This window comes from Hemibagrus wyckioides, linkage group LG20, assembly GCF_019097595.1.
Source record: "Hemibagrus wyckioides isolate EC202008001 linkage group LG20, SWU_Hwy_1.0, whole genome shotgun sequence".
Classification (NCBI taxonomy): domain Eukaryota; kingdom Metazoa; phylum Chordata; class Actinopteri; order Siluriformes; family Bagridae; genus Hemibagrus; species Hemibagrus wyckioides.
In genome coordinates, this window is record NC_080729.1 from 14,993,983 (window position 1) to 15,015,906 (window position 21,924).

The window sequence follows — 21,924 nt, forward strand, 5'->3', positions numbered from 1 at the left end:
AGTGAGTGAGTAAATGAATGAGTGAGTAAATGAATGAGTGAGTGAGAAAGTGAGTAAATGAATGAGTGAGTGAGAAAGTGAGTAAATGAATGAGTGAGTGAGAAAGTGAGTAAATGAATGAGTGAGTGAGAGTGAGTGAGAGAGTGAGTGAGTGAGAGAGTGAGAAAGTGAGTAAATGAATGAGTGAGTGAGAAAGTGAGTAAATAAATGAGTGAGAGAGTGAGTGAGTGAGTGAGAAAGTGAGTAAGTGAGTAAGTGAATGAGTGAGTGAGAGAGTGAGTGAGTGAGTGAGAGAGTGAGAAAGTGAGTAAGTGAGTAAGTGAATGAGTGAGTGAGAGAGTGAGTGAGTGAGTGAGTGAGAAAGTGAGTAAATGAATGAGTGAGAGAGTGAGTGAGTGAGAAAGTGAGTAAGTGAATGAGTGAGTGAGAGAGTGAGTGAGTGAGTGAGAGAGTGAGTGAGAAAGTGAGTAAATGAATGAGTGAGAGAGTGAGTGAGTGAGAAAGTGAGTAAATGAATGAGTGAGTGAGTGAGTGAGAGAGTGAGTGAGTGAGAAAGTGAGTAAATGAATGAGTGAGTGAGAGAGTGAATGAGTAATTGAGAGAGTGAGTGAGAGTGAGAGAGTGAGTGAGAGAGTGAGTGAGAGTGAGTGAGAGTGAGTGAGAGAGTGAGTGAGTGAGTGAGAGTGAGAGAGTGAGTGAGTGAGAAAGTGAGTAAATGAATGAGTGAGTGAGTGAGAGAGTGAGTGAGTGAGAAAGTGAGTAAATGAATGAGTGAGTGAGAGAGTGAATGAGTAATTGAGAGAGTGAGTGAGAGTGAGAGAGTGAGTGAGTGAGAGTGAGAGAGTGAGTGAGTGAGAGTGAGAGAGTGAGTGAGTGAGAGTGAGAGAGTGAGTGAGAGTGAGAGAGTGAGTGAGAGTGAGAGAGTGAGTGAGAGAGTGAGGAACAAACCAAACAGCCTGGAACAGATCTTCAGTGAACACAAATGATACCTAAAGCCTATACACCTGATTCCATAGGGTGAACATTCATAGCAAGATCATAACTAAATGAAATGTTTTTATGGAAACGTATCTCTTATCTGTTTTATTACTCTGAATAGAAATACAGTGACAATAAATCATATTAATTTTACAGAAAGTCACAGAAATACAGAAAGTCCATCTTTCACATAAATCTATCTTCACTGAACTGTTCTGTTTGTATTTTTAAATAAATAAATAAATTTTTTCTATATAAAATCTAGTACTACACAACACACAATCATACAAAGTCATACTGTAGGGAAAGATTACACATTCACACATATACAGCATTTGTAAATTAACCTGATATTTTAAAAAACAAAACTTCAATGACTTAAATGAAGATCCATGTAATTCTTGTACAATTCTTGTTCCTGTATAGAAACGGTAGTGATTATGCAACAGATGACAGATTTCAGTATTTTATGTGCATTCCATAGGGCAGTTACCTCAAGTGGGTTTTATGCTGTGTGTGTTTTTTCTCAAAAGTCATAGACACGAAAAGGAAGTTCATTGTTCAGCCATCGGTCTTGTCCTCACGGGATGAGGTCACAGTGATCATCATGACACGCTCGGTCAGTCAGTACAGAGAAGCCTTAAATTTTATTTTATTTTATTTTTTACATTTCTTTGAGACCCGAAAAAACAAAATGCGCAAATAGGAATGTAGCAACAAGCATGAACAAGTTCAGTGCTTCAAGATAACTCTGCTACCAGAGAGCAGTCATATTCTTTACCTCGAAAAATTCAGACCAGCTCCAGAGATCATACTTTTATCATGATGCAAAAATAAAGATATATGTAACACACATCACACGATAGCACAACAGAAAGGGTACAATATGGACACAAATTCGTATTCACACATACATACACACACACACACACACCTTGGACTAGCATCACAAGCTCCAGGAGGCTGTTTGACTGGCAGTGCAGACAACCAATCAAAAAAAGTTGGCAATCATACATATATTAAACCACCATTCACCATAAAATCAACCATAACAACCACCATAAATCATAAATCACCATATCAACTCTCCATTCTGATTGGTTGTTCGTTTTCTATAACAGCAGCTCGGACAGTAGAGCCACGTTTCTATTAATGCCCTTGTTTTAATACAATATTCTTATATATATATATATATATTAACAGAAAATTCACCAGGATTTGCAAAGCAGTCACTCATATTCACATAAAAGGTTAACAGTGAAAAGCAAAACCCTGTTTAATGATCATGAAAGCAGACTTGCAGTTTTTTTTGCCACAAGGAAAGGCATACAGCAAGCTGAATAAAGAAAGAGAGAGAGAGAGAGAGAGAGAGAGATAAAGAGGGGAGGAGAGGGAGAGAGAGGGGGGAGAGAGAGAAAGTGAGTGAGTGAGAGAGAGAGAGGGGAGAGAGAGAGAGAGAGAGAGAGAGAGAGAAAGAGAGAGGGAGGGAGACAAAGTGAGTGAGTGAGAGAGAGAGAAAGTGAGTGAGTGAGAGAGAGAGAGGGAGAGAGAGGGGAGAGAGAGAGAAAGAGAGAGGGAGGGAGAGAAAGTGAGTGAGAGAGAGAGAGAGAGAGAGAGAGGAGAGAGAGTGAGTGAGAGAGAGAGAGAGATAAAGAGGGAAGAAGAGGGATACAGAGACAAAGAGAGACAGAGAGAGAGAGAGAGGGAGGGAGAGAAAGTGAGAGAGAGAGAGAGATAAAGAGGGAAGAAGAGGGATACAGAGACAAAGAGAGACAGAGAGAGAGAGAGGGAGGGAGAGAAAGTGAGAGAGAGAGAGAGAGAAAGAGAGAAAAAGAGAGAGAGAGGGAGAGAGAGAGAGAGAAAGAGAGACAAAGTGAGTGAGAGAGAGAGAAATGTGAAAGAAAAAGAGAGAGAAAGGGAGAGAGAGAGAGAGAGAAAGAGAGACAAAGTGAGTGAGAGAGAGAGAAATGTGAAAGAAAAAGAGAGAGAAAGAGAGAGAGAGAGAGATCCTGGCGAGGGAACAGCTGCTAATAACATAAACCAACTTATTAATAAATAAAAAAAGTACGTAATTCATTCAATAATTTAAAAAAATGCCATTTTTTTTTTAAAGAAAAGTGTGCGAAAATGTGCGTTTACAATATTTTCAGCCAAAACGTAACCTTTCCCATGTTCTAGCAGTGAAAACGAGTAAACTGAACACATCATGTACACTTGTTTCTGAACATCTATTTGATATTTAAAAAAAAAAAGAGATCACTGAGGTAGAAAAAGTCCTGGTTTCGTTTCAGTCCTTGTTTGTGCGTAATTGCAAGAAGCACACATATATTTCAATTAGTCTTCATATAATCCATAAAGAATAAGATCTGTTCTTCCTTCTGACATCCGTCATCTTAATGTAAATCTGGATTTAGTAAAAAAAATAAATAAATAAAAAAATCAACATTCATTTCAGCACCTATATGAAGCATAAACACTGAAATAATACACACACACACACACACACAAGGCCTGGGCTCTTGACTTCAACAGGCGTTTAAAAACACACACACAAAATGAGGTGAGATTTTTAGCTGTAGCATGATGATACATGATGTGTTTTGCCACTCAGCATTGTGACGAATGGCCTCTTGATGTCTCCTGCTACACCTTGTTCAATACACACCAGTCCCTGATAGTTAAGAATAGCATGCATTATTGGTGTATCAACTAAAACACACACCTGGAAGTGTGTCACGTTCACCCCTGCGACGTCATTAGTGCTGCTTCTGTACCTAAAACTGTAAATGAAGCGGACATTCTTCGGGACCCAGCGGCTTGTACACTTCCTCTACTTCAAAATCGGGACAAGATTTTTGATAGCTAATCTGTAGATTGTTGTAGATGCACGACTTCAATCCGGAGACAGAATTCTTTTCACGGAGTCTGTTCATGAAATCCGCTTCGGAATGGGAAGTCAATGGAACGGGTAGATAACTCGTAGAGATGTGAATGTAACCACGAACCCCCTTTTTTGGCATGCAGCTACTCTGACGGAGGAAGTCGGCCGCTGAGTTCACCGTCACATAATCAGCGTAAGCTGGAGAAGGCTCAGGGATGGGAAGATAACTCGCAGAAACATGGCTGCAGCAACTGGAGTCCAGTCTTGATTGAAAATGATTACTTTTATGGATGAGATTCGTCGAATTCTCCACCGCCGTTCTAAAGTCGATATACGAATCAGCGACTGGGAGATAACTGGTAGATACATGCGTGTAGCAATAGGTCTTTAATCTGGACACAGTGCTCCTTCTGTAGATAAGATCGTCCGGCTCCAGCGTGTCCACTCTGTGACAGGACTTGGAAAGTGGTGGACAGTCACAAGATACACGGGTCGCAAAACCGGACTCTAATCTTTCGTAACTGGAATCTAATCCTGGCATAACGTTGCTTTCACAGAAAATGGAATCCCCTGGAGATTTTCCCAGGTCAGGAACTTCTGGACAACTGGAAGATACAAAGTGACAGCACTGTGGTGTTTCCATGAAGGCGTTCTGATAGCTGAGGTCAGTGGTCAGCTCTTCATTGAGCTCTTGAGCATTTGGTTCGCCGATGGTTTGCTCAGTCACTCGTAAAACTTGTTTACAGACTTGTCTTTTACTTGTTTGCTGGCTGAAAGCCGACTGGAGCTCACTGTCCAGAAGATGGTGGGAACCGTGATGGCCTGTTAGTACTCCTCCCATGTAGACAGGCTCAATGAGAGTGGGAGAGTCCACAATTGGTAGCTTATGCTACAGGATAGAAAGAGAAAGAGAGAGATAGAGAGAGAGAGAAAATTGGTGTTAATTCTTCATTTATCAGGATCATTGGCAATTTATATTCATGTCTATCAATCTACTTTCTGTAGCGCTTATCCGACAAAGGGTCTCAGGGATCCCAGGGAGACTCAGGACACCTTGGACAGGGTGCGAACTGATCATACACTACAGAACATTCCCACACACACTATAGAGATGAAAATCTGCCTACAACGCATGTCTTTAGACTGGGCACAAGGTGAACATGCAAAATCCACACAGGACAAAATGAAACCCCCAACCCCAGAGATGCAAGGCAAACCTACTTACCACTAAGCCACCCTTAAGGGGTAAGCAGCAAGCGATTATACTAGAAAAACTGTATCTCATTTTTGTTAATTTCTACGTATCACCATGGTATTATAGTCTCTTTTTTTGGTATTATAGTCTAAATTTAGTATTTAGTATCTGCTGTTACCTGATGTGGAGAGACAGGAGGCCAGGTGGACAGGCTGCTCTTAGATGGGTCAGGGACGTCTGGACAGAGACGCTGCTGAATCCTGATAGAAAAACAACACAGTGCATTCTCAATAAAATGAAGCCTATTTCCATTTAATCCTGTTTATATATGTATTTCTCCTACTGGTTTGAGATTTAAATAGGAAACTAAAGCAATTTCTAGGTTCTAGGTTAAAAAAAAATCTGTCAACCTGAATATACACTACATTGCCAAAAGTTTTGGGACTTGAATTCGGGTGTTGTTTTTCAGGGTTTGGGATTTGCCCCTTTGTTTTGAGTGAAATGAATTCTTAATGCTTCAGCATACATTTTAAACAATTTCATGCTCCCAACTTTGTGGGAACAGTTTGGGGATGACCCCTTCCTGTTCCAACATGACTGCACACCAGTGCACAAAGCAAGGTCCATAAAGTCATGGATGAGTGAGTTTGGTGTGGAGGAACTTGACTGGCCTGCACAGGGTCCTGACCTCAACTCCATACAACATTCATGTGCATGTTCCAAAACTTTTGCTAATATAATCAGCAAAAATGATAAGCTTCATAAAATGTTAAAAAAGTGTTTAATGGAATCTACATTTACATTTCAAAGTTACTGATTTACCTTTCAGCCTGGCTGAGCATAATGATCACAATCAGCAAACTTCCTGTAGTGCACAACACTATGGCCATCACTGGTATGTGAACACTACCTGTACAAACACACACACACACACATCATTTCACAATGGAGCCGTGCAATGATGAGGGACAGGTGAGAGATATTGTATTTTTTTGACTGAAAACAACTTGCCTACAGTCACAGTGACCCATGGGCTCTCAGCGCCCCCTGCCAGTGTTTGAGCCTTCACACACACAGCATACTGTCCAGGAGACAGACCATTTAGAGAAAAGTGCTCAGCATCAGCACTTAGCACTCGGGCTGCAAAACAATAATAGAGGACTAACGTCACGCACTTTTACACTCATATACATATTCATTTAGACTGAATCAATATTAGGGTTTACGGTCTGAACGTTTTTCTGCTCAAATCCACTAAAAACTGAAATTTTCGTGTACAAAGGATGTACAATTGACAAAGGAAAATACTTACATTTCACTTTGCCATTGTATTTATACATGACAGTGTAGTTTTGGATGAAGCCACGCAGTTTCTCCAGAGGAACAGGCTTCCACTTCAGATTCACATCACTGCTTGATGTCTGTAGCACTTCCAGCTTTGGGCCAGCAGAGGGCGCTGACACACACACACACACACACACACACACACACACACACACACACACACAAACACACACACACACACACAACAATATTAACATCTGGGAGGTGACAGGAAAACTGTGTGGAAAAATATAAGTGCTGATATTTTTTTATTTTTGGAAATTATTAATTTTGAAATTTTGCAGCGAATTAGACACTAAACGATCCACGTCTGAAACATGCATAATAATAATAATAATAATAATAATAATAATAATAATAATAAAAGACAGATTATTCTCTATGTTAAGTTCTGAGTAATGAACTAAATAAACAAACAAACATTGGACCACGCTTCTTAAGCTTAAAGACAATCATTTGTATTCGTCACTTTACTGCAAAATGATATAGTTTGCATAGAATGAGGAAAATTTCAATTACAATATCACTGAAATAGCAGCTCTGTGTCACAGAAGTACACAGAAAATGAATAGTCGCCTGATGATATGTCACCTATGCAAAGGAAATGTTTTACATGAAATTTTAATGCTTGTTTAAATGTAAATCGATTTCATTTGCGGTATTTGGCAGACGCCCTTATCCCTGAGCGACTTAAATTTATTTCATTTATACAATTGTGGGTTAAGGACCTTGCTCAGACGCCCAGCAGTAGCAACTTTGGTGGACCTGGGATTGAAACTCACAACCTTCTGAGCACTAGTTCAACACCTTAAACACTAAGCTACTTCTTCCCCTGATCCATTTGTGCTGCGTTAAAAGATGGTTTATTCACCTATAATATATAGTTATGGGGATCTACTGATCGAAAGGTTGTGAAAATTCCAGGACCACTAAGCAAGGCCCCTAACCCCTAAGCTGTATAAAATGACTTAAGTCACTCTGGATAAGCGCATCTGCCAAATGCCAGAAATATAATGTGTGATTCAGTACCCAGTTATCTGACACAAAATCTGACTCAGTATCTATTTTGAACACTGTGGCTAACGTTGACATTTTGGTCCAAGAAGTATTTTATGGTGGTTAAAATTCCTGCTTGTTGGTGGTTCAGTGATGGAACAATGGACAAAATTCGACTGAACCACCACGATGGCTGATGTTACCTGGTTAGAGTTTTTTCTCTGCTTTACATCTTTGCCATTCATTCTGCACTGTGACATTTATTTACTTTCATTTCCGCCCCCTAGTGGACGCCTACAACAATCAGCCATAACATTAAAACCACCTGCCTGATATTATATTGTATTATAGCTGCCAAAACAGCTCTGAGCCTGTTATACACTGTGTGCTCTATCACAGCCAGCATTAACCTTTTCAGCATTTTGTGTTACTGTATCTCTTCTGTGGGATCAGACCAGAAACTCTAGCCTTTCCTCCCTATATACATCAGTCTTGGGTCCACATGACCATGTTGCTGGGTCACTGGTTGTCCTTCCTCGGGCATCATTTGCTATCTACTAACAACTGCATATGGGGAACACCAAACAAGATCTGCCTTGCAAAACACAGAGTTCAATCCTCACCAAATACAAGCACTGGTTTGGAAAACCCTTTATTATCATCTTAAATGTTTTGTTTTAAATCCTTATTCAGTTTAGTGTATTTTTAGGACTAAGTCTCTAGTATTAATAGGGAAGTATTCGTATTACTTCTCTCTTGTTCATGATCATTACCACACTAGCACTAGGCCTGTGGAGTCATAGACATGATGAAACACTTCAATGTAGCAACATATTTAAAGCCAAACAATCAGATTATATACTAATTATAAGAACATGCATTTTTAACGCTTGCTGAATATCAGTGATGCTGTATAGACTGTCAGATGAAGCAGGATGAGTTGCAAATGACAGATAGCTCACACTTTCTTTTCAGCTTTTACTCTCAAAGACATAATGTTCTCTTTCTTAATCTCAATCCTGTGTTGTGCAAGCATCATGCATGGCTATACAAACCTCCTTGTCTGGTGAAGGCAATAGCAAATCTTGCAGCGCCGGCTGTGTTATTATGAAGAACCCGAACAGAGACATTATACGGGATCTCAGGTTGCACTCCTTCTAAAACACACATATGCAAATCAGACACGGTTTTTCAGCTCCATATGAAGACAATTCAGAACCAAATGTATACTGCAGTGAATTACACACCTGTAATAATAAAGCTTGTTTCAAAGCCGCTCAGGATTTTCCACTGCAAACCAACCACTGTGCTGTTTGGTACTGGAAACCACTCAACCACATAGCTGGACTCTGATTGGTTCACCATCGCTTTCCATTCCACCTTCAGCTGGAAGTCATCCAGAGCATTGACACTGATGCTTTCAGGGGGTCGGAGCTCTATTTTGAAGATATTTATCATGCTTCTTAAAAACTTGGCTAGGTAACTCATTCAGTGGTTCGATGATTCATGCCAAGTCTGTGCCACAAGTGTCATGAGTCACGCAGGTGTTCGTGTTGGTAAGCTAAGCAATTCTTCCCAAATATCAAGCACCGTGCCCACCTTTTATTACGTGAAGGATGTGTTTGTGTTGGCATGTTTAAATGAAGAAAAAGTTGTTTAAACTTTGAATCGAATACGTCGGAATTTCCATATAAAGCTCGGATGAATAGACGTAAATGACAATAAGCTTGGATGAGCAGAATCATTTCTCAACAACAACAATAAAAAAAGTATTATTATTATTATTATTATTATTACTCTTAAATTTTAAAAGTCTTAAGATCTACAACATTGTACTTGAAAAATACTGAAGGTTAAGAGTAATAATAATAATAATAATAATAATAATACTTTATTGTTGTTGTTGAGAAATGATTCTGCTCATCCAAGCTTATTGTCATTTACGTCTATTCATCCAAACTTTACGTGATATATTCGATTCAATTGATTCGATTGACTTTGAATACTTTTGCTTTATTTAAACATGCCAACACAAACAAATCCTTCACGTAATAAAAGGTGGGCACGGTGCTTGATATTTGGGAAGAATTGCTAAGCTTAGCAAAGCAAGCAGAAACACTATAACATTTGTAAAAAAAAAACAAACAAACAAAAAAACACCATATTTCATTATACATCAGTTTAGATAAGTGCCATTCCAAGAGTGCTGATATTTAGTAAGAGCACGGTACACTTCACTGTTTTACTAACTGCCTGTCTTTTCAAACTGGTGAGCAAAAGTTAGCTTTAGCGAGTATCCTGTGCCTTTTGTCCTGCTTCCGAAATTCAACTGCACTGACAGCCACTGATACAGACTTTAAATGTTTAATGGCACAGTACACAGTGAGCTTCATTTGCAGATATTCTGCTGGCTATTTGCAAGTATTTGCTCTCCTCCAGCCAATTTACATTAAATTTACCTTTCCTCACATCTCCTGCGCTTGTTCACACTAATTTTAGCTCATCTGCACGTGCCTGAGCCACATTAGCAGAGTAATGCCTATGCAGCGTGATGACTGGTGTTATTTTGCTTGTTTGTTTGTTTTTTACATAAATGACACAAAAGAAAGTTCAGTAAAAGTCACCTGACAGAAGCATACAATTTAAGATTTAAGTTTTAAGACAAAATAAATATTCCAATTACCAATTTCCACCAACAGGGAGCTGATTTCTTTATCCATTATTATATAGCAGAACATTATGTTAAAACTCTCTGAGATCCTTTTTAAATATAAAAAGAGCATGGCCATGACTGACCTGCGTCCTTGTCTCCAGGTATGTGTATGTGCGCTGATGGTGACGTCCCGGCCGAGTTAGAAGCAGTCAGATTACAGTTACAGGCACGAGCAGTGACCGAAAGGATGCAAGAAGTGTTGGAAAAATCCAGATGACCGCAATCCCAGGAGGACGAGTCCAGTTCATTCCAGCACGATGCGGTATAGCGCAGGATTACGCCATTAGTGTGTGGCCACTGGAGGGGCTGAGGCAGAAGAGAAGCTAGTGGTAAACTTTAATGAAAACCACTCTGATTTGCTGCACAGCTCTCATTTCTGTAAACACTGCCAAGCCAAATGGTTTGCTGAAACCAAAACGTGTAATTTCGCGGGCAGTTTCGGCTACACTGCCCGAAAAATAAAAACAGACCTTCAAACCCAATTCAGAAATGAGCAGAAGACTGTATGGTATATGTATATTTGTTGAAAAATCATCAGACCAGTTCAGTTTTCATGCGTTAGGAAAACACACATACACACACACACACACACACACACACACACACTGCATACATACAATATTGCACTACTGTCACTAATTCTAGCTGTAGTATAAATAAGAAAAATGGCAAAAAAATGGTATAATGGTATATTGATGCACTCATTATTCTTTTAAGTTTCCCGATACAGGACAAGCTGATGTTTTATTTATTTTAGAGAGAGAGAGAGAGAGAGAGAAATAGAAATGCTGGTGTTCAGAGCTGCTATAAAGTAATAAAAGGAACGATCTTCTTACTATAAAACAGTTAAAAATCACTCAAATTTTCTTAATTAATACATTTTTGGCAGACAGCAGCGGTATCATCAGCACAGCATACATTGGGCCACGTTGTTACATGTCCTAAATTGTTTTTGTCTAACAGCAGTGTGTTCTGTGTGTTAAACTTTACACACTAATTTATTCTTTATGTCAAAAACACGCAGTATGTATTAATTTAGTACAGTTGTTTTTTTGGGTTTTTTTTTTTCTTTCTAAAACACACTGAATACATATATATATGCATAAAAACAGGAAAGGAAACAATAAAAGAGGAAGGGATGTGGTCACTGTATTATGAAACAAACCACAGTGGAGGAGAAATGAATAAAAAAAAAAGAAATAAAGGCACTTGGAAAGAAAGGCTAGAAGTAAACATCCATACACATGATATGTTTAACAAATCTGCTCACAATCCCTGCTGATACCGCAAGATTGTCAAAAAAAGGAACACAGTGATAGCGAAAAAGTATGAGTAAAAATAAAATCATAAGATATCCTACCCACAATCCTTACTGATACTGAAAATTAGTCAAATCTTATTCAAAAACAAGTCCCAGTTCATCTTTGTTCAGTTCGTTACACTTTACTGAAGCTTCATATGACCAGGCCATGGCACTAAAACCAAGAAACATTCAGAGATCAGAACGTTTTTTCGACAGAAATGCCACTGATGCAGTAAAAAGGAGGAAAAAACACACAGCTCTTCGTTTTCTGCACCCACCGCTATGCATCATGGGGCCTGTTTCCTGATGTCTCACCTCATATTCATGTTTCCTTCTGAAACTGACTGAGCAATAATAATAATAATAATAATAATAATAATAATAATAATAATAATAATAATAATAATAATAATGCCAATTATCAACTCAGATTAATGAAATACAGCTCTGCACCCGGCCTCATTAAAACATGAGGAGAGAGGTGTTATTATTCATGGGAGGCTCTAAAGAGATGAGGCAACTGCACAGGTAATTACGCCTATATGAAATAATCAGCTATCTTATTTACAGCGCTCATAATATTGGGTAACAAGAGGGGATAGTTCCATTAAATAGCAAAGAAAAGATTCTCAACTCTTTGGTTCTCTCCAAGTGCCAGAGTTTGGCATGGATTGTCAGTGATGGTGTATGGTTTACATCCAAGTGCTTCATTTAATTTCATAACTCGTTATGATTTCACAGCACACACTTGCTTCGATTCTGTCCCTCATTCATTGCCTCATCAAGCTATAACATGCCAAAGCGGTTTTGAGTGACGGAAGTGGTTTACAAAGTTTCCACAAACTATCAACACACTCAGGAAGTCTAAAATAACACTTGAAAAAAAAAAAAGAAAAAGAAGCTTGCCATGCTTTTTCGATGCCTTGTCTGCTCACACGCGATTACATGATTATGTGATTACATTTCTATCCAAAACTGTGCTATTTTATCACATTTAGTTCAGTTTCACTGCAGTAGAAGATCGTAGCAAGTGAATATGCACTCACTACCCAATGTATTGGGTATCTAATCTATCTATTTAATCAGCCAATAACGTGTGTGAAAAATAAAAAAGCATCCCGTGAGGGTCTGCAGGCTGAAACTCCGTATCGATGAGACAGATCTGACTGGAAGTCTACAGAATGTCTTAACACTCTTTACAACTGTGGTAAGCAGAAAAGCATCTCAGAACACGCAACACGTCGAACACTGAGGTGGATGAGCTACAACAGGAGAGGATCCACTTTTATCAGGATCTGAGGCAGGTACACAGACTCAACAAACTGGACAGATGAAGCCTAGTTTTCGCACCATTCTGTGTAAACTCTAGAGACTGTTGTGTGTGAATATCAGCAGTTTCTGAAATACTCAATGTTCATTCTGACCAAATATAAATGAGAATGAGGTATAATTAGAAATGCTAGATATATTTGCCGATATTAAAGCTGGGTAGTGATTATAATATAAGATTACCTTCCACAGCAAGGTGATACGTCTCTTTCCGCTCCTGTCTACCGGCTGGATGTGTCTCCAAAGCGCGGGGGCGGCTCCTGGTGCTGAGAGATCCAAATAAACACACCGCTTATCATTATCTCTCTTTAAACCTACACCACACACCTGGTTTGATCTCTTTAATACCCCTCTATCTGTTCCTCACCTGCCTCTGCTGTGGTGGCTTCCGCATATTCACTCCAGGAACTCCAGTGATGCTTCGCTCTCAAGTCCTGAGCACGAACCCTGACCAAGTGCTTGGTTCCTGGATATAAGCCACACATGTCCATCTGCCAGTCATGAAGAAAAGCAGTCACTTTGGGGAAGTGGGCCTAAAAATAAACAGCAAAGTTTAGGACTCTTGTAAGCACATGCGTTGATGTTTTCTTTTTCTGTATGTAAGTGGGAGGCATTAATTAGATGAAGAGACAGCAGTTAGGGAGGTTTACCTACACAAATATAATCAGCTAGATTAATTAAGCGCTCGTCTTATTGGTTCTTGACTTATGGGTTGAACAGGTGCACAGAGACGCTTTAACTTTTCTCTAAGTTAGATAAGCAAATTATCTACAGCTTGCATAAGAAATATTATTCGATAGTGTGACTCAGATGAGAATTGAACAGCAGCCTTTTTTTTTAGAAGAAGCCTTTGTTTGCCACTTATACTTGTTTATAATTGTTTACTTTGCATATCCCAGCTTGTTAGGAGTCAGAGTAAAGGGACACATTGCCCCCGGGGCAGAGAGCTTTATTGGAAAGGGTCTTGTTCAGCGCAGCGTGGCAGAGCTAGTGCTTGAACCCCCACCCTTCTGATGACTAACCCAGAACCTTAGAAGCTGTGTTTAAGGCAGTAAGTTTCACTGTCACTGTATGCTATCCAACCACAAACCACCAAAAGCATCTCCACTTAAGTGGCTATATCCAATAAGACCAACAATCTAAGATAAGCGATGAGATGATCAAGCTTCAAGTTTACAACCCTACTCTAGAAGCCTGGACTTAATGTAACTTTTGTATTTGTCTGTAACTTTTCTGAAGGAGACCTGCACATATCACATAAAGTTTGGGTTTTGCATTTCTACCCCACCGCAAGAACCAGAAGCATTACGTTACATAACAGATGTGATGCAAAGCAAGTGGCATTTCAGCACATCAGTTACACCACACAGTTGCTGAGATTGCTGAAGACGGTGTTCTTTAAAGGTGGTTCATTGCTAGCTTAAATAAAAGCAAAGAGCTCTATTCAGACTTAAGTACAAACAGTTAAGAGCTAATACTAAAATCAGACATTTCCATATTCATAAAGTAGAATTTAAAAGAGAGAGTTTACAAGCTGATTACAAACTGAACAACTATCATGAAAAAGCCTGGATCGTCAGGCACAAAAGTTTTTACACTGATAATGGCCCTTAGGCGGACAAGTCTCTCAGACCTGATATCCTTAGTGTATCTTTTACATAGCTGACAGGGGGTCACCGTCCTGAGTTGGGCAAGGACATGAAGTGACCTCCTCAGCTGAGCACAGAGGCTATGTCCTTGGTGAAGTAGGAAAGTGGAGCGATGTCTACTTTGGAGCCAGAGCAGAGCAGGAAGACAAAGCAATGGCATTGTTGAGCTGTAATGGTGTTCTCTATCGGGCAGGAGGATGACCTCGGTACACAAACGAGGCAAAGCCACATCTGAAATGGTGCAGGGAGTGTAGGATACAGCTCCAGTCATGGTAGGACTCCTCTAACTTGTATGTATTTGGTCAATCTGAGCCCACAACTGCTGCTACTGCCATTTGTGCACACTTCATACTATATACATGTTGCACATGTTTTTTGTGCTATGTGTCCTGTACTGTCTTGTGTTGTTTTTTTTGTATTTTCTGTTTCTGCACTGTTTGCACCTGGTTGCACACGTTAAACTTTATGTAGCTAAGACAAACTTTCTGTCCCTAGCTCTGTGTTGTTGTTTCTGTTCTGTAGTTATATGTTGTCTTTGTAGCACCAGGGTCCTGGAGAAAACGTTGTTTCATTTTACTATTTCCTGTGTCAGCTTTATGTGGTTGAAATGACAAAAAAGCTTCTTGACTTGACTTGACAAGCACCGAAAATGAAACCTAATTCATCCATGGTAGGTCAAGCTTTCCGTCATGTAACTTGTAGAGGCAATGGGCGCAATTACAGAAGTAAAGGGCAGCCAGAGAACTAACACAGGAACCAGAACTACAACTAGGCAAAAACATTCAAGAGTGTGGAAGCCACAGACACAACAATGCACATAGTGTATCTGCGCTAATCAGGGTGAAATGAGACACAGATGCAAGTGACAGAAAACAGGTGATGTGCTCGGGCTGATGGGTAACATAGTTCAGCACCCATGTCTGGCATTATCATGTCACACCGTTTGATTTTATTACACCACTCAGACTTTTTGGATAAGAGTCTAGCAGTGTGTCTATCAGTTTTTCAATTCTTTCTTGCATAAACATTGTCGATCCATCAAATGTTGAAGGCATCTCCTGTGCACAGCCAAATTTTGGTTGGATTCAGGTCTAGGCTCTGGTACAGCAGTTTCATCTTCTTTTGGTTAAACCATTTATCAGTAAGCATTATGTGTTCAAGCATATTTACCTTTTTTGAAGCCATTGTCAAGGTGCTATTTAAAAAAAAAACCCCATGGAGATTGTTTCATTCAAAACAACAAAAGGTGTGAAAGGTGTTTGCAGGTGAACAGGAATTCCCCAGAAATTCACCTAAACTCTGAATACACATCACTACTGACATTTTATTTTCAAACTGATCTTCATTTTTCCTACTGAACAAATGCCTACTGTGTGTTCTTACCTGCTGAGGAGTGCGGTACTCTATCTGCAAAACACGAAGGCTCGTCTCAGATTGGACATATTCAGATCGGGGCTCTTTCCACTCCAGCTTTAGACAAGTGGCATTTTCTGGTAGAGCAGCGAGCGCTGTGATTTGCGGTGCATACAGCTTAACTGCACAAAATTAAAGTGATAAGAGACAAATCATCTTTTGGTAAATACACTATTAATCACCTCTCTTAGCCTAACAGTACATACTGTGGAAAATCTGCAAATGACTGCATCATGGGGTGAAAAATGACACTCTGAAAGTCACTTAAAACCTAAAGATTAATCCGAGATAAGATTAGTCTGCACACAGGTGGGTGTAATGCTGGGTGTGAAGCTAGCATGAATGATGTGTCAGACATGGTGGGTGAAACGTAACAGGACAAACAAAAGACAGACAAAAAAGCATAAAATCAAAGCTAAAAAGAAAGTTACGACGGCTTAATACCTTGGTTAATCCCGTTGAAGCAGTCGGTTGGTAAACTGGTGGATGTGGAGGAAATGAACATCAGCACATCCACACAGAAGCAATGAGACACCGATCCAATTTTCACAGAGCACTGGGTGGCTGTGGTATTACAGGAGTCGGTGGAGATTTTTTTATTCATACAATTGGACCTGAAATAATAATAATAATAAAAAAAAAAACAGAGCTACATAATAAGATCACGCTATAAATATATACACTCACTCATTTTTACAATTTCTCCAGAAAATGATAGTGGTAATCTGACTAGCTATATGACTAGCTATATTTTTCAATTAGCTTCCAAAAAAAAAGAAAGTAGTGAGGCAATGACTGTTTGCTGTTATAACGCTAGTGACTTGTTTCTTAGACACCCCAAAATCTATTTATCAATGAATAAAAAAAGCATGAGAGTTTATTTTTAGTGAATAGAATGGTGTAATAAAAAGGGTGTAAGAGGAATAAAACACTGCAGCACATGCATGGAAAATAGTCAGCTTTTTGGCATGGGAACAACTCCACTACGTTTCACCTAGCATGACACTGTAACAGTGTTTTATTGCTAACTTACTTTGTGTTTAATTCAATTATTTGACGAATAAGACGCAATTCTCAAATTATGCTCAAGATGTGATCTTGGTCTGCTTTTAAAAATATATCATCACGTTGACGAAGATCACATTAAATTCGATGAACTGTAGACAAGTTCATTGTGGTGTACTGTATCAAAGACAAGACACTCCTTCTACCTGAACAGATTGCATGTTTTCATTTGGTTGCAGAATGCTGCAGAACCAGATTTCCGACTATTCTTCTATATCATGTGTGCCAAAATTGAGCTGGACAAGTTTCACGTGAGTTTGGCACAAACCAAAACCAGTCCAACACTCTACACCGTGAAGCTAATTTTGGTATCATGTATAAAATGTAAAGCTCTCACACATTACGAAAGCTGTGAAATGAAATCATTTCATGGATATGGGGGAACTTATGGGTTCTTACGTGGTAACCTGCATCATATATCTGACGTTCTCTGAATTGGGGGCAGTCCAATAACAGGTGATGTTCGCATGCTCCAGGAGTTCACAGCCTGTAATTCGGGGCTCTGTAGAAGAGACTGGATAAAGGAGAGAGAAAAAAACAAATCACACACCAATATACATGACAAATCAGGATCTTAGAAGTATATTCTGTGAGGTTAACATATTAAGCCATACCGTTTTGACTGTGAAAAAGTTTTTAACTGCGAAATTTTGGTGTAAAACATATACGGTATATACGGTAGCATATCGATAACATTCTTATATAAATCCAAGGTTTGGACACTTTCTAGACAATTTGTGTTGTTTATCTATGTATTGTATACACAGCACGTTTATAATGGATATATTAATAATAAAAGGATGATGTTTACTCATTTCTAAGCTCGATAGCTTCTCGAAGGAGCCTGTTAGAAAAGTAGTTTTTAAAATAGTTCCATGTTTAATGAGGTTTTTCTCAGAAAGGGAAACACTGTTCTGAGGTCCTGATCCACCAAAAACGTTAATATCCAAAATTCCAGAAACGACAAATTATTTATTTTTTGTTATTTTTTTTTATCAAGGGATATTGATCTGTAATTAATCAACATGTGGTTTTAGGAATTAAGGAGTCGATCTGTTTATCTTTCTTTTGACATTCTCACAAAAAAAAAGAGTGTATCCTAAAAGCTTTTCTTGTTTGTTTTTCCGAGGACCATTAAACGTAATAAGCAAACAACAACAACAGCGGCTTTCTCTATATTATGAGCTGCTAATCATCTAAAGCACCCCAGAAGTCCACTTTGCTCTCTAAGCATGCACATAAGGATTGTGCAACATTTTATGAAGCAACACAGAGAGCTGTGATTTCTTACCTGTCAAGAAAAGCATGGAGATCCTGCATATCCAGGAGAAAAGAGTAGTGCAGGTGTGCTTCTTTCTCTCCATTCCACCTCTAGGTGTGTGTGTTGTCTTCTCTCTCTTCTTCATGTGCTGCCCAAAGAGAATAAAAGATGAGCTGAAGCATTGAAAAAAGAAAATGTTTGACAGAATGATGGATCAAAAGAAAAGACTTCACACTTAAACCCACACATAGCAAATCGCCCAATAAGTTTTCTTGTCACTTTTGCAGAAGCATGAATCACGACTCGAAGACTGAAACAGACATCTCCAAAAAAGTGTAATCTTCCCGGTCACAGTCACAGAGGGCAGGAAGGGGGGGGGGGCAAGTGTTAAGGGGGGGCAAGTGTTAAGCTGAAAGCCTCATGGTACTCGGATGCAAGGTGATCTGCCCACGCTGCTGTTTCTCGTCCAGTAGACTAATTTCTCTGCAGTTTTCCACGACTTCTTCACAGACAGGTCTCAAGTCCCTAACGTGCGTCATCTACTCCTAATCTGTATATTAATCACTTCTTTCTCATTTGCATATCAAAACATTACCTAAAGAAGAGAAATGGGTTTCAAAAAGAAAAAAATAATCATTTTTGTTCGTAAGCTTATTATAAGCGCTGTATCTATGGGGTGTATGAAGGCTTATGCAGTATGTACTTATTTATAATGTTTACATTCCGTGCAGAGAGAGAGAAGGGGAGGGGAGATATTTGCATACCGATCCGTGATTGGTCAGTCATGATCCAGAAATGATTCGCGCGTGTCGATCAAGGTTGCCAGCTGCTGATTAGAGTTGCCAGGTCCACGTTTTTTAATCGGAGATGCGGTTTATGATGATCATGATCGCCGGAAGCTGTCGCAATCTTGAGATGGGCTTGAACAGGAAACGTGGCACGCACATGCCATACGCGACACCGTTGCCCAACTTATTTGCTTTAAAGTTATGAAGGCGAAAAACGGAGAAGTGGATGTCCAATAACATACTATGACGAGGTGGTGCTTGCGTGCAAAAATCCCCCATGTATGGAGAGCTTTGGGAGACCATGTATATAGAATGATATAGTTTATTTACTACAAATATATGTTAATAGTGGTGATGTGATGTTCTTTCTGCGTTAAAACATGTTACTATATATATACTGTAATATGTTACTAAACATATACTTTTGTATATAGTTTTATAATTATTAGTATAACACTTATGTAACACATTTAGAATGCTGCTTCTTTATCCATCTTTATTGGCAACTCTGCTGCCAGAAAATTGTAATAATTTAGATTAGAAATTAAAGTATTAATTTATAATACTTTTTTACATTGTACATTACATAAAGTATTTATTTATTTATTTTCATTCATTCATTGTCTATACCCGCTTATTCCTAGGACTCCTAGGGTCACAGGGGTCTGCTGGAGCCTATCCCAGCACACATAGGGCGAATGGCAGGGGTACACCCTGGACAGGTCGCCAGTCCATCGCAGGGCCATACATAGACGAACAACCACACACACTCATATGGGCAATTTAGAATTACCAATCAACCTAATGTACATGTCTTTGGACTGTGGGAGGAAACCGGAGTACCCGGAGTAAACCCATACAGGCACAGGGAGAACATGCAAACTCCACACAGAAAGGCCCCAGTCTGTTCGACCCCGGGATTTGAACCCAGGACCTTCATGCTGTGAGGCAAAAGTGAACAACTACAGTATGTCAAGTAGCGCTGGCTCTCAGCCAGTTTCCTTTTTTTTCTTAAACTGGACAAAATTCACATGTTTCATGACTCTTACTCTAACATTACCATACTCTGCATTATGTAAGCAATTAAGTAACGATGGACAGGATAAACAGTGGATGACAAATTGTGCATTACTATTAACCTACATGGTACGCGTATCTGATAAAATGGACAGTGAGTAAAATTTGAATATAATATGCCTTTGACATACACGAACTGATAAGACTCATACATAAAACAAAGCAGCTGATACTGAAGAAATACTGGCATCATTTTTTCTACAGAAACAGAGAAACAGGAAAAGACCAATAGATAGGGGAATAACCTTTTTTGTGCTGCAACCAGTTTTTTAAGCTTATATGGTTCTTTCAGTCCTTGAACTTTAGCCTATATGTTGCCTAATTGCTATATTTATATATACATATATATATAGCCGTGATATGGTTAAGAAAAGAATTCCACTGTGCTGTAATGTATATAAAAGCATCATGTACTGAGTTCTTCTTCTTCTTGTACTTTAGCCTATATGTTGCCTAATTGCCTAATTGATACGATTATCTCTCTCTCTCTCTCTCTCTCTATATATATATATATATATATATACATACATATATATATATATATATATACACTATATTGCCAAAAGTATTCGCTCACCTGCCTTGACTCGCATATGAACTTAAGTCACATCCCATTCCTAATCCATAGGGTTCAATATGACGTCGGTCCACCCTTTGCAGCTATAACAGCTTCAACTCTTCTGGGAAGGCTGTCCACAAGGTTTAGGAGTGTGTTTATGGGAATTTTTGACCATTCTTCCAGAAGCGCATTTGTGAGGTCACACACTGATGTTGGACGAGAAGGTCTGGCTCTCAGTCTCCGCTCTAATTCATCCCAAAGGTGTTCTATCGGGTTGAGGTCAGGACTCTGTGCAGGCCAGTCAAGTTCATCCACACCAGACTCTGTCATCCATGTCTTTTTGGACCTTGCTTTGTGCACTGGTGCACAGTCATGTGGAAGAGGAAGGGGGCAGGTCCAAACTGTTCCCACAAAGTTGGGAGCATGGAATTGTCCAAAATGTCTTGGTATGCTGAAGCATTCAGAGTTCCTTTCACTGGAACTAAGGGGCCAAGCCCAGCTCCTGAAAAACAACCCCACACCATAATCCCCCCTCTACCAAACTTTACACTTGGCACAATGCAGTCAGACAAGTACCGTTCTCCTGGCAACCGCCAAACCCAGACTCGTCCATCAGATTGCCAGATGGAGAAGCGCGATTCGTCACTCCAGAGAACGCGTCTCCACTGCTCTAGAGTCCAGTGGCGGCGTGCTTTACACCACTGCATCCGACGCTTTGCATTGCACTTGGTGATGTATGGCTTGGATGCAGCTGCTCGGCCATGGAAACCCATTCCATGAAGCTCTCTGCGCACTGTTCTTGAGCTAGTCTGAAGGCCACATGAAGTTTGGAGGTCTGTAGCGATTGACTCTGCAGAAAGTTGGCGACCTCTTCGCACTATGCGCCTCAGCATCCACTGACCCCGCTCCGTCAGTTTACGTGGCCTACCACTTCGTGGCTGAGTTGCTGTCGTTCCCAAACACTTCCACGTTCTTATAATATAGCTGACAGTTGACTGTGGAATATTTAGGAGTGAGGAAATTTCACGACTGGATTTGTTGCACAGGTGGCATCCTATCACAGTTCCACGCTGGAATTCACTGAGCTCCTGAGAGTGACCCATTCTTTCACAAATGTTTGTAAAAACAGTCTGCATGCCTAGGTGCTTGATTTTATACACCTGTGGCCATGGAAGTGATTGGAACACCTGATTCTGATTATTTGGATGGGTGAGCGAATACTTTTGGCAATATAGTGTATATATATATATATATATATATATATATATATATATATATATATATATATATATATATATATATATATATATATATATATATATATATATATAAATATATAAAAAAGCCGATCCATGAATCAACCAATAAATTTT

At 39.4% G+C, this 21,924-nt stretch overlaps 1 protein-coding gene across 2 annotated transcripts; it reads right to left on the minus strand.

Moving 5' to 3' along the window:
• Positions 1-1,185: 1,185 nt before the first annotated feature.
• LOC131370567 (interleukin-31 receptor subunit alpha) lies at positions 1,186-18,817 on the minus strand. 2 transcript variants are annotated; one of them, XR_009207433.1, is made up of 16 exons: positions 18,373-18,817; positions 18,158-18,275; positions 17,266-17,380; positions 16,246-16,415; positions 15,772-15,923; positions 13,107-13,272; positions 12,923-13,005; positions 10,191-10,413; positions 8,642-8,830; positions 8,450-8,551; positions 6,367-6,510; positions 6,066-6,194; positions 5,877-5,964; positions 5,233-5,314; positions 3,701-4,748; positions 1,186-3,382 (listed from the first exon to the last, which is right to left on the minus strand). XR_009207433.1 is itself a non-coding variant. In XM_058417919.1 (15 exons), exons 2-15 carry the CDS (start codon positions 18,270-18,272, stop codon positions 3,753-3,755), a joined length of 2,754 nt encoding a protein of 917 aa, XP_058273902.1. In that variant the 5' UTR covers positions 18,273-18,275; positions 18,373-18,817; the 3' UTR covers positions 1,186-3,752. The 2 variants fall into 2 exon arrangements, 1 of the variants encoding a protein (XP_058273902.1); XM_058417919.1 differs by having other exon boundaries at positions 1,186-4,748.
• Between the last annotated feature and the right edge of the window lie 3,107 nt (positions 18,818-21,924).